The sequence below is a fragment of the Typopeltis vanoorti genome, chromosome 3, assembly GCF_054136105.1.
Source record: "Typopeltis vanoorti isolate ZY-2024b chromosome 3, IOZ_Tvanoo_1.0, whole genome shotgun sequence".
Lineage (NCBI taxonomy): Eukaryota > Metazoa > Arthropoda > Arachnida > Uropygi > Thelyphonidae > Typopeltis > Typopeltis vanoorti.
Window position 1 is genome coordinate 65,326,227 of NC_143551.1, and position 14,610 is coordinate 65,340,836.

General features: G+C 35.2%; 1 protein-coding gene across 1 annotated transcript in view; it reads right to left on the bottom strand.

The window, feature by feature from the left end:
* LOC150108221 (dynein axonemal assembly factor 19) overlaps window positions 1-13,195 on the bottom strand; it is a 51,022-nt gene extending 37,827 nt beyond the window's left edge. Inside the window, exons 1-2 of the mRNA XM_090415669.1 lie at window positions 12,985-13,195; window positions 7,246-7,484 (exon numbers count right to left, since the gene is read on the bottom strand). Of these exons, the coding sequence (XP_090271795.1) occupies window positions 7,246-7,394 (149 nt within the window). The 5' untranslated portion in view covers window positions 7,395-7,484; window positions 12,985-13,195. The remainder of the gene's footprint in view (window positions 1-7,245; window positions 7,485-12,984) is intronic.
* Between the last annotated feature and the right edge of the window lie 1,415 nt (window positions 13,196-14,610).

The window sequence follows — 14,610 nt, forward strand, 5'->3', positions numbered from 1 at the left end:
TTTTTCCTTTTACTTGCTACATATCTAAAAAACTGTTTAGGATTCTTTTTAGCCTGCATGGCCAATGTTCTTTCGTAATCCTTTTTTGCTTTTCTTACCACACTCGTCACCCTTCTGGCCTGTGCTTTATACCGTTCATGTGCCTGCCGGTGACCCTTCTCCTTAAATTCCCTCCATAGTTGTTTCTTTTTTTGCAACTCAAGCTTAATGGTGTTATTCATCCATTTAACCACTACTTGATTTATTATTCGGACTCTAGGTATACAGTCAGCCATTGCTTCATGCAAGCACTTCTTAACTACCTCTCATGCACTATCAACTTCTAGTCCTTGCAGTTGTACATGCCATGGCACTGAACCAATCAAACTCCTAAGCTTGTCATACTTTCCAGCCCGATAATCCCACATGTACCCTGTCTTAATTGAAAATTCTACACCTTTAGCCACCTCCCAAGTTAAGACCCTATGATCACTCTCACCGATTGGTGGCAATGTGGTCATATTTGTTACAGCCAAATCCTCAGATGTAATTACTAGGTCAAGCACTCTCTGACCCCTAGTATTTTCCATTACATGCTGTCGCAAATAGTTATCCCTTAATAACCACATAAAATCCAGTTCCTTCCTCCCGTGTGTCCTCTCCTCACTCCAATCAATGCGACCATAGTTGAAATCTCCCATAATAATCACCCTCCTTCCACCCATTTCTTCTATTTGCTTGTGCATACTGTCACCACCATCTTTTCTATCACCTGGTCTATAGCAGCACCCAATTGTATATTTAGTTCTGCTAGCCACAATCTCACACCAAATGGCCTCAAATGTGCTCTTTTCTCTATCCTGCGATTCAACTTCTATTCTCCTTGGCTGGAGCTCATCAGCTATCATCAACAATACTCCTCCCCCCATTTTATTCTCTCTGTCATTCCTGAACACACTATACCCATCATATTCAATCCCACTAGTTTTATCATCTACAGTCAGCCATGTTTCACTAATACCTATAACCTGTGGTCTGGAAGTGCCAACCATGGCCAAAAACTCTTCCTTCTTGTTCCTAATACTCCTAGTATTAGTGTACATGAATTTAAGACCCCCATTAGCCCCAACCCTACCTTGATGCCTTATATCAACTATCCCACTCAGATTTGTTGTCCTTATTTGCTCTGGCATATTATATTCATTCTTACATTCAACTGCCTCCATAAGGACTGTATCTCTACTCCCCCCCCCCCTAACAAATCTAGTTTCCCTGAATTTGCACATCCACTACATTCAGCAACACTTTCTCAAGTCTTCTTACACCGTAACCATTCAAATGCAAGCCATCCATCTTATATAGATCCTTTCGCCCATCAAACTCACTCCACACATCCACAAATTCCACACCACTCGTCATACATAACCCACGCATAAAGTCATTTGTAATTATAGCCCTCGTTTTAAACATTTCACTGTCATACCGTGGCAAAAGACTAATCATTCTAACTCTCTCACTCTTTTCTTTTGCTACCTCAAACAATTCATTCAGGTCTTCTATCATTTCCATTTTATTTCCTTTCAAATCATTCATACCTGCCACAACAATCATTTCTTTCACCCTTTCCTTTTGCTCTCTAATAGACGCAGTTACGTCCTTTATGGTCGCACCAGGTTGGTATGATTTTGTCAAATCCTCTACTAACACACCTCGTACTAACGAGTCTCCATACAGCACTCTATCCTTCATTTTGTTCATGTTCACATTCATACGTCTATTTTTCCTGTCATACCTTTTATTATTGGTTGGTTCATTCAGTCTACTTTTGTTCATGCACTCTAGCTGCTGTTTTGCTCTTTCTATCGCACTATTCAACAACGCGATCTCACTTAATGCATCTATCTCATCTTTTTTGTTCTCTGAGAAACCATTTATACTATCATTCACACTTTCTACATTCACACTCTTTCACATAAATTCTCAAGGTTTCTTCTTCTTCATATGCTTTCTTCTTTTCCAGAATTTCTTCTTGTTGTGTCCATCATGGGATTCTTATTTTCCTGTCCTTACAGACAACTTCACTGCATGCCTCCCTAGCTGAATCAATGTCTTCTTCAGAGTTTGCCACTGAGACTCCAAGATTTGGTTCTTGTTTTCAAACTGCTTCAAGTTTTCTTCAATAAACTCTGTCCTGAAGATACCTTCAGGCGCAAACTTTGTTTGCTCACACTTGGATAAAGGATTAAACTAAATTTATTATTATTTCTTCAATAATGTTTTTTCCATTCTTGAGAGACACTTGTGGTATTAAATTAAGAATTATAAACACGTTAACACAAGAATATTTTAATTTTTGCCAAATATTTCTGTCTGAAATTAATACCTATAATTTATTCATCGCTCTGATGAAATTTACCTCTCTTTAATGCTTAGCAATGTAACATCAAGTGGCTCGTTCTACTTTTGAATGATCAATTGTCTGTATTCCACCTTGTAAAATATGTTCCTATCAAGCCACTGGAGATAGTCTGTTAGTTTCAGACCGAAATATTTGGCAAACATTAAAATATTCTTGTGTTAATGTGTTTATAATTCTTAATTCAATAATATTTGTATAGTTGATTTTACAGTTTATCTGCAAAAGCTGCTCAACTAATTATTATTATTATTATTATTATATGGGCACTTCCATGGAGTTCAAAGACTCATTGCAGGAGAGACAAACTATCTACACAATCCATCATACCTTTCTTTGAACCCATTAACAGACAAAGCACTCACAACTGACTCTGGCAGCCCATTCCACTCATTCACAACTCTCCAAGCAAAAAATCTAGTCCTCACACCCCTACTACCACACTTTTATTCAACTTCAGGGATGACCCCCTTGTTCTGGTCCCTCCAGCCAAGTGTTGAAACATTTCCCCTAAATCAGTCCTATAAAACCCTTTAAGCAATTAAAACGTTTCTATCATATCCCCTCTTTTTCTCCTATCAACCAACTTCTTCAATCCACACACCCTCAATCTGTCTTCATAGGGAACATTCCACAGACCATTCACCATCTTGGTCACTCACCTCTGAATCTTCTCCACTGCTTCCACATTCCCAAGAAACCCAGGAGACCACACACTTGAGCACAATTGATCATACTTTAGTAATCCAGATGTGGATGTATCAAGGCCTTATAAAGATGAATAACAACTTACTTATTTCTACTTGTGTGTTCTTCAACAGTCAAGTAATCTTATGGGCTACTTTAGCAATATGTCCTCTAAACTTTAACTCTTTGTCTACCACCATCCCTAATCTCTAGAATCCTCTATTTTGTGAAGCACAGTGCCATCGATGTGACACACAGCTTGTAATCTGTTTATCTCAAAATGCATAACTCTACATTTCTCCACACTGACAGCCTATTTAAATCATCCTGTAAGCTCTCCACATTGCCTTAATAGTTAATCAAGGCAATGTGGAGAGTACAAATTAAACAACAATGGTCCCAGCACTGAACCTTGTGACACACCACTAGTCACCTGTTTTCACCTCGAATCTGCCTCTCCATATACCACTTTTTGATATTTGTCCAGCAGCCACTCTCTTATCCACTTAACTAGTGCATATCCATTCCCATTTGTTCTAATTTGCATAACAGTTCCATGTAGTATTCTGTCAAATGCCTTTGCAAAATCCAGCAGAATCACCATATAGCCATTTCCTTTATCCAACTCTGTTACTCTATTATTAAAAGATAGTAAATTACTAAGGCATGACCAACCCTTCACAAAGCCATATTGTCTCTCATACAGTATCATATTTTTATCCATCCATTCTTGAAGTCTCTTTTTGACCAACTTTTCCAGTGTTTTTACCAGACTGATTTGTTATTGTCATTTTAGAACCTCCTTTATGCAAGGTAATGTCCTCTTTCCACTCTCTTAGAATTCTACCAGAGCTGAGACTTAAAGAGCCTAGTCAGAGGCACTGCGAGTTCCCTTACACATTCTCACAAAACCTGAACTGTCATTCCATCTATTCCACAGCTGTATTTATAGTGAGATTCTGCAATATCCTAAGAATCTCCAATTCATCCACCTTTGTTCCCACATTAGTATCTGTCACATATATTAAAGCAGTAACCTCACTAGGATGATATACCCTTGCAAAGTGGTCACTCAGTAACTCAACTATTTTACCTGCTTTGTCACCTCGTCACCACCATCACTCATTAAGATTAATCTTCCATAGCCATTCTTCCTCTTACTCAAAACTCTTTGGGATTTCCTTTGGCTTGCTCTGCTAAATTCTTCTCATAATCTGATTTTGCTTTTTTTTGCCATGCTGTCACCTTTTTATATATCCTCCAATGCCAAAAATTCCTCCCTCTCGTTCCTGATACTTCTGGTATTAGTATATAGAAACTGCAGCTCATGCTTAATGATATTACTTATCCATATAGCACCTACCTGATTAACCCTCCTTACCTGAGGTATACAATTTAATATTGCTTCCTCTATATGACCCTTAACTATCTCCCATGCACTACTAATATCCTTATGCTGCAGTGTTTTAAGCCATGGCACAGATTTAAGCTTCTTCCTAAGCTTGTTATAATCACTTGCCTTGTAGTTCCACATATACCCCTTCTGGACAGAATATTCCTCATGTTGTATAATCTCCCAAGTGAAGACCACAAGGTCATTTTCACCAATCGGAGGCAATATGGTCGGAGGTTACATTGATTATGGTTAGCTTTTCTGATCCTATTACCAGGTCCAATATTCACACATCCCTAGTCCCCCCCCCTCCAGCACATGCTGCTTCAAGTAATTCTCTCAGTGGGCGTATAAATTCCATTTCTTTCCTGCCATGTGATCTTTCTTCGTTCCAGTCTATATATTCATAGTTGAAGTTCCCCATAATAATCACTCAACCCTGTGCTCATACTAATTTGGTGATGCATGTCTTCCAGATCATCTGTGAAACTCCCTAGCCTATAACAACACCCAACTGTATATTTGGCCTTACTGGCCTTAATCTCACACCAGACTGCTTCAAATGAACAGCCACCCTCCCACCTTTCTCCTATTCTTTTTGGCTGCAATTCATCTGCTATCATCATCAGTATCCCTTCCCCATCTTCCTGAAAATACTAAATCCTTCATATTCTATTCTTGTAACTACATCATCTGCTGTTAGCCAAGTCTCGTAATGCCTATAACTTTTGGTGTGGTTGCACTAACCAATGCCAAAAATTCCTCCCTCTTGTTCCTGATACTTCTGGCATTAGTATATAGAAACTGCAGCATCTCTTTAGGCCAGCCCATCTTTACTCCCAGAATTAACTATCCTATTCAATATTTTTGCTTCAGACCCTAGATTCTGCAGTTGGTCATTCTCACACTCACTTGCCATCATCATGGTACCTTCACACAAACTTGCCCGTTTCCACCCTAACTGCTTATGTTTTCCTGAATTTGTGCTTCAGCATGCTCTGTGAACAAAGCTCTCTCACACCAAAACCATTTAGATGCAGTCCATCAGCATTGTACAAATCTTCTTTCCATTAAATACAGACCACAAATCCTACATCATTTTTTTTGCACAACCTATGTATAGACTCATTAACTAGCAATGCCCTCCTATTCCTCCTCAGTTTACCTCTATCATAGCATGGATAAGAGACTTACAATCTTCACCTTCTTGCTCTTCTTCTAACAATTCCTTTATATCCTCCCACACATAATCATTTGTGCCAACCAAGACAATAATTTCCTTCGACTTAACTTTTTTAAAACTTTTTTAGACACCATTCTTTTAAGTTTTATCCTACTTAAAACTAAGTGATGTTCATTTCCAATTTCATATCCTCTGTACACTCTTGTATCTTGAACTAATATGAAGACATCACTATCAACAATGTAGCCAATGAGGAATTTCTTATTTCTTGCATCTTTTCTGCACGTGAACTTGTGCATGTTTGAGCATATTAGTAATGATTAGTGTGTGTTCTGAGAAGAAATCCAGCCAATACTTACCATTATTATTATTAGCTTTGCCCTTTTCTTCAAATTTTCCCAAAATGTTCCTATATGCCTGGTAGGATATTTATTTCCTAATCTGTTGTTTAGATCTCCAACATATGCCAATTATGTCCACATGGTGCTTTTTTCAATTCTTCTGCAAGTTCAATTTACTTTCCATTAATACAGCTTATGCTGATGGTTCCCAACTTCAATTCTTCTGAGAGGTTTATTCTGATTCTTCTAGAAGAATTACTTTTCACTGTTCACCCTGGTTCCCCGATGAAGACAGCGAAGTCCTTGTTTAAACTGGACAGCACCCACAACCAATATGAAATCTCATCATGTTGTACCATCATAAGCATTTGTAGTTTAAGTCAATAGAGAGTATAATTTGGTTAGCTAAGTCCCAAATTGTTGAGATTATATTTGGTCATTCAAACATATAATTAAAATGAAATATATATTGATCTTTAATTGATGTTTATAAATCATGGTCAATTAAAGATCAACATATATTTCATTTTAATATTATTATTATTATTTGAACCTCCAGAGAGACTCATCGAGGGAGGACACCTGCTTTATAGCTGTCTCCACCTCTCAATCCACCAACTGACCAAAACTACACCAACGCCACATACCGCCAACCACCACTGGTATTTCCACAGTATATCCATGCCCATGGCAGGATTATAAGTCCCAAATTGTCACCTTATCCTTGTTTGTTCAGTACCCAGTAGATGCCTACTAATGAGGTGCACCATGTGACGGTGAAGATTGGACATTAAGTCAGAAGTCCAAGTCGGTTCTCTGCATTCCTGAAATGCGATGTAGAGGTCTCCTCCCAGTTATTTGGCTTTGACCCTTAAGTTATGGTTTGCTGAAATCCTAAAAATGGCAAATCAATACTCATCAAGATAAAAAAAAAAGTGACTAATTTTATTCATGAAATCGTCTTGTAACAGTAAATATGTTTATGCTATCCTATCTAAAAGGCTTGTTGAAACCGAATTTTTTAAAAATTTACTGTTTTTTTTTGTTTTGTTTTTAGGTATGTTTTAGTAAAATGGTAAAAAAAATGTGCATTAAATAGTAATAAGATCATTTGCATTCAACCATGCAAAAAAACACTGTAGTACATAGCACTTACTGCATAAATGTGAAATATGACAGATCAGCATGACAGCTTTAAATAATTCACAGTATCTAACAAAAAATGCAGATTTCAAATAATTAATACCTAAAGTCTTCATAAGTTGGAACATGTTGGGTTACAGCTCTTATTTTAGCATCATTTTCTCTCCAGTACCTTGCATCTGCTTCTATAGCTGCATAAACATTCCTTTCCAACTGTTTAAAGTCAACACCATGTTCATCAGCTGAAGCCATTTTGGTTTTAGAAATTAGTGTTTCTTTTTGTGTTTCTAATGAAATGCCAGTTCAGAGTCGTGTCCTAAAATTTATCTGCATATAATTAACCTGAAAATAATGCATTATAAAACAATCATGTATTAGTTCAATGACTTTAAATATTTAGTACATAAAGATTCTTTTCATTAGTCTAGAAATTTATCGCTGAAATAATCTTTAATACCCTAATTTATATCTGCTGTACAAAATAAAATATGTATGCTAAAAAAAAGCAGCATTTACATAAATAGAATAAGAGATGTGACATACAGTTCTCTGCTATTAAATAAATAAATGGGGGTCAGGGAAGAGTCCATTCTAAGAATAAAAAGGTTTTACTTCTCTCATTTTCTACTTTATATGTTGGATTGTCATCACTACTACTTGGCTATGTGTTATGGACTCCTGGTAAACAGCATGGCTTCAATATAGCAAATTAATGCTATGATAAGACAGTTAATCTTATTTCTATTAGTTATGTCTGCCAAGTATAACGTGTTCTGAGAACACATTATACTTGGCAGACACGAATGAAATGCATATTGTTATGTGATGCCTCCAAGGAGTCCACAGGCTCATTGCTGGAGGACACTCCACTCCACACAACCCACTATCTCTAATACTTATAATAAAATATAAAATAAAAGATAAAGGATTAAACTAAATTTATTATAGTCTAACCAAGTGAAAAATAAACTTTCAACTCTAATACTTAATCCTTCATCCACATACAGTGCTATCTACTTCTCCCACCCCAACGGTATTTTTGCCTGTAAATCATGTATTCTCTTGCCAGTCTGTTTGCATGTGGGATGAAAAACTAGTTTCTGAGAGGGGGAAACCCTGCAATCTCTGTAAGAGATTGGCTAATTCACCTTCAGTTGAAAAAACCCCCATAAAGATTCTTTTCATCAAAGGGAAAAGAAACCGCATTCCACTATTCTTTCAATTGTGCTATGAAAGTGCTTGACTAGCTATGTTAAAAAAAGGAATAATTTAGTTATATTAACAGTAATTATAATAAAGAACACCGATGATTTCAGAGTGACCTGAAATAGCAAAACTGCTACCTAGGCCGATTGGCTTTGTTCAGCATACCTCGGACCTACCCTTACTCAATAAGAATCTGCCAAAGCTGGTTACATTGTTTAAAGGCATTCAGGAACAGAGAGAATAAATGCATCATGCTGACATTTATACTGCATATATTCCATATCATATTATAGAAAGATCTTGCAAATGTTATTTTACATTAAATTAAAACACTCAAATTCCTTTGGATATATATAAAAAAAAAAAAAAAATTAATGCCATTGCATTCATTTCAAAGCAGTAACAGGTACAATAAATAACAATAAGAAAACATAAGAAAAACTGTTCCATATTCATTCAGCCACACGGACATTAGGTCGTGATTGCCTCTTATAAGGAGTGGAGACTATAGCTTAGTAATGATGCCTTTTAAATGGAGAGACCAGAGTTGAAATCCCATCTACAGTACAAAGAATATATAAGCCTCTATAAAGGGCTTAATATATATACTACTAAAAAAAAATTTTTTAATGTATAAAATCGAAAAAAAATCCTTAACGTACCCACATTATGAATGTATTGTGGGTATGTTAAGGTACAGGTTTATAGAAGTCTTTCATGGGTAAGAGCCACATAAAAAAAGGTTGAAATGGCTGTTCCTTTGACCAGGCTATATAACTTGAGCCTCAGATGGAACAGGGAAGATTCCAAAGGAATGGAAAGAACATATAATAATCCGATACCCAAGGATGAATTTACTAAGGGAAGATCAGGTTTGAGCTATTTGCTCACATTTTATAATAATGTTACTATTGAGTCAGACAAGGAGAATGGATACCATGACTTTTGGACGATAATGCTTTTGACAGGATAAAGAGGGGAAGACTGGTGTATAAATAGGGAATATGGGATTGGACTATAAAATATTAGCATGAATAAGAGGATGGGTGACTGACGTATCAAAAAGTGGTATATGGGGATGCAAGTCTACAAGATATAAGGTGACCAGTGGATACTACAGGGATTAGATTTCGGACCATCGTTATTCAATCTTTAACTGTAAAAATACAGCTCTTTCTGATGATGCAAAGAATGGAATGGAGCTGATACTTGCAAAATGATTTGGATATACTGGAATTATGGCTATCAGTTTAATGTGTAAAGTTATGCACTTTAGTGTAATGAAATATCCAATGTCATATTATATTAGTGGGATTATACTAGAAGAAACTTATCAGACAAGGGATGGAGTTTTAGTAGATAGGAAGTCGAAGTTCAAGGCCCATATAGCAAAGATTGCAAATACAACTTAAAGGATAATTGTAATGCTGAAAAAAGCCTTGATATAAGGATAAGGAAATCATTTTGCCCCTTCAGAAGGTCTTAATATGATCTTGTGCAGAGCTCTGATTTCTATGGTGATGCTGATATAGTGGAGAGAGTACAAAGGAGAGTGTTAAAGATGATATTGGGGATTGTGAAGTATAGATTATGAAGACGGATTGAGAATTTGTGGGTTGCAGAAACTAGCAAATAAGAGAAAGATGTTATATGACTGAGACTTACAAACTTGTGAAAGTAGATGGCATTTTTCATTTTATGGAGAGTGGAGAGGACATGCATGGTAGTTGAGAATGAAATCAGGGAAGAAATAGGGGAGGAGCTAGATTTTTCTCTCATAGTGGTGAATGATTGGAATGAATTGTGTTTTGAGGTTGTGAGTGTGAATGAATTAAAAAAAAAATATGATGGCTGATGTGAGTGGGTGATATATGGTCTCTCTCAATGAGTCGCTAACTCTGATAATAATAAATTGTTACTAAAAAAAATTGAGCCTGGACAGTTATTCTGGTCGTATAAAGGACAGAATAACTATTCATTTATTATTACTTATTATATGACATCTCCATGTAGTCCAAGGACTCATCACATACGGGCTCTAACCACAATCTATCAACTAGGAGAAAAATCCTAGTTGATAGAGAAAAAAATGAGATTAATTAATTCACCTTCATTTGAAAAAAAATTCATAAAGATTCCTCTTATTATATGTTGATGAGAACAGAACCCAGATCTTCACAATCAAAGGGTACAATATGCCATTATTATTCCAATTGTTATATAGAGCAAAACTTTAAAGCTGTGCACTGTATGATTCTGTTTTGTGAATGAATAAATATACTTTTGTGTAGTGAAAAGCTTCCTACTGAACTCTCCTACAGCAAATATGGTATCCTGTCCCAATATCTAAAACATTGTGGAAGCTAAATTCTTTACTACTGCTACAGTGGAAAACCAATGATTTTTGCCAACTTTCATAATAAGCTTTCATCAGGCCAATGAAAATTTAGATATGCTCCTTTACAGGTTTTGCAATTTTCCCCAAAGGCTACTAAGCTTTTGAATAAATGCAGCACTTTCGTGACACAGTGATTATGCCACTGCGCTGCTGATACAGTAATGAAGAACCCTCACTTTATACACATACACAACTGATATGTTAAATGTAAAAGTATAAAACAGAACACCCTTTGACTAGACCATTATTGGAGACCTCCTAATCAGTATATCACAGATTACCCACTCCCTAGAAGTCTGAGATGATCCAGTGGCATAATGGGTTATCCTGATTCAGTGATTGAAAATCATCCATGTTCTTGATGTACTTGAAGTCTCAACTCAAGATATACCAAGATATTACTACATGTATCTGTTTGGTTGTATGTTTAGAAATACAGCAGTATGATATCTGATACATTATATATGCCAACTGCTTATGTTCTCACTCAGGCAGAGTATTTAAATGAATAAAAGCAATTTTGCAAAAACTTAAAATTCTCAATTTTACACTTTTTCCCCCCCTGAAATACAGAGAGGTAGACATAATGTCATATGGAATATGCAAAAATTTTATAATACCAGGATATTCTCTACTCTTTGCTGATGTGCAGAGGTATACACAATTTCTGAGAAATGATTCCTAACCATATAAATATAAAATTGCTATAATTCAATAACTGGGTTTAAATAATTTATCATAGTCATCTATCTTCTTCTTGAGTAATCTGCAATTGAGCAGGTTCTTCTCTTAGTAGCAAAAACTTTTCTTCCACTCTCTTCTGAGCCTTCTCTTTCAAGGTTGTGTACCTGTCTCCATTCAGCATGTAACATACCTATGTGTACATTCAGCATGTACGTGTAGCATTTTTTTCTTACTCTTCCTCTAGGTCTTTTTCCATCTATTTTTCCTTCGATGGCATCTCTGATGATTCCATTTCCTCTCAGAATATGTCCGATCCAGTTTCCCTTTCTTCTTTTTATCCTCTTTAACAGACTTCTTTCTTCTTCTACTCTTTTTAAGACCTCTTCATTAGTTATTTTATCTACCCGTTTGATTTTTTCCATCCTTCTCCAAATCCACATCTCAAAGCTTTCCAAAATTTTAATTTCTTCTTTCGTCCATGTCCAAGTTTCAGCTGCATTGAGGGCAACACTCCACACAACATTTTATTAGTCTTTTCTTTAGGTTTCTATTAAAAGCATCTCTTCCAATTGCTATTCTTGCTTTTATGTCACTTTTACATCTTCCATCACTGCTAATAATACTTCTTAGATATTTAAATGTTTTTACTTGATTCAATTTTTCCCCATTTATTCTGATATCCATATTTGCCTCTTTCCTTGCTATTTTCATTACCTTTGTTTTTCTTATGTTAATTTTCATTCCATAATTGATACAGGATTCCAGTAATCTGTTCAACAGATGTAGTAGTCCTGTTTCAGTATTTGATAATAATGCCTTGTCATCTGCGTATCTTATTGTAAATATCTATCTACCTCAATCTTTATTTCTTCTTCCGAATTCTCCAGTGCTTCTTTTAACATTGATTCAGAATACATGTTAAACAAAACTGGTGACAGAGAACGGCCTTGTTTTACTCCTCATCCAATGATACCTGGTTCTGTTGTACCATATATGTCTCTCACCATGGCAGTTTGTCCCATATATAGTGAAATAATTAGCCTTCCCCCTTTCCAATCTATACCAATCTTTTCCATTACTTCCAGTATCTTATCCCATTTATGTACTTGAGGAAGTCTGAACGCAAGATTTGTATAGTCATCTATACAATACCTTAAATTACAACTAAAATTCAAATTGGAAATCTGTTGTATTTCAATAACTGATTTGTAATTATCAGATATGCACGTAAAAAATTTAACATAATGCTAAAAATGCATGCAAGTACATCCAAGATGGAATTTATTAAATCTACCAAAACTTTTTTCAAAGTCAGATATTGGCGTAGTGATGTAATTATCAATATCAGTGAAGTACGCTGCAAGAATGAAAGCAATCAAGTATATTAAACCTCTTTCAATGTATACAAAGGTATACTTTGAAAGAGGTAATTACAGTACAAGTTTTCTTTTTTCTCTATGCTGCATTAAAAAAAAAAAAATCTAAAAGAACAACAAGAGAATGTCTTCTCAAATCGTAGGTGAATAAAAAACATTTTCGCTACTGTTCTCTCACCTGATATATAAGTTTGCTACCACGCAGAGAAATTAAAACTATTAAAAGAAACTCAGAGCCATTCGTAAATATACAGCAAGCATTGAAACATTAGACTGTCAACATAGTTAAACCGACACTTCCAGATCGGAAAAACATCGTTTGACAGTTGTTGCCATCCTGCCCTCTAGCGTCTCATCTTCAAAGTGTATTTATTCTTGTTCCAACATGCCTAAGCGTTTTACTATTTAAAGAATACAAATTTTGACATATTTTTCTTGTTCAAACAAGCTCAGTATTATGCAATGTTTTCTTGTTCGAACAGATATCGTATGGTACAGGGTTAGTTGCATTATTATTATTATTATATAATTTATTATTATTTTGATTATTAATTATTTTTGGTTGTGTGTATAAATATTATGTTTCGTACATACAGACGCATATATATTATGTTCTGCTGATAATTTTTTTTCTGTTTAAATATGGATTCTCTGAATACTCTGTTATTACTGAGCCGGCTTATATACTTATATTTTTATAATGTTCTACTTTTTATCTAATAAATTTACAGACAAAATATGCTGTTTCTGGGCGGTAGATGGCAGTGCATGTAAATGAAAACTTAAGTAGTGGAGACGGTGGGTTATGTACAGTAGATAATAATAAAAATAATAGTAATAATAATACTCGAAACAAGTAAGGAATACTATATATATAAAATACATGCTTCATACTTTTGTCGATTTGTTTGCAATTCTGAGTCCAGAAATAAATATATTTTAGTTGAAAGCGGAAGTTTCTGTAGCTTAGCAGTTCTGTGGGAAGCTTCCTGTATTGAGACCACATTTCAAGGTAAATAACGAGTTCAATAAAAATAAACAATTTAACCCTACAAGTTTCGTAAGTCGCCAGACCTACATCGTCAGGGGTATTAGCAAAAGTTATACACAATAAAGGACTAGAAACAAATTAATTACACATATTAGATGTAATTAGAACTTCACAATTGGTGCATACAAATAAGTAACCAGAATCACAACGTTAAATTCATTACTGTATACGGCTTGGAACATTGCTAGTTATTACTGTCATGTTCTGTGTCATTGCCCGTGTTGTATCTTAGGTCTGTGGCAGTTAGCTTTTTTTAATGAAAACAGACCAAATTGGGTGTAAGCAGAGCCGGCGCTAGGGTCTTTGTCGCCCGCATGCAATGTCTATCTAAGCACCCCTGTAACGATCCGGGCGTGTGTGGTTCTTTTACGATAATAAAAATTTTAATTATTTAAAATTTCTTAAATAAATTTTGACAGAACAGCCACACGTTGGTTTGCTAAATGTAACGAACCGTGGGTGTTGACTAAGCAGGATAATCTTTAAAACCCGAATATTCAAAAAATTCTCAAAAATTAAAGCAAATTTTGATAAAGCCACTTCACTTTAATCGTTGAATATAATGATACAGGGATTATAGCCTTCTCACCGATCCGAATCGTTAACAAAATTAAAATGAATTTTAATTAAAGTTAAAATTTATTTGAACTAAAGTTTAAAAAATTCTTTAATTTTACAAGTTACTAAATTCTTAGTAACTTGTAAAGATGTTTTAATAATTTTTATAAGTGGAACTATCTTTAGGAAAATAAA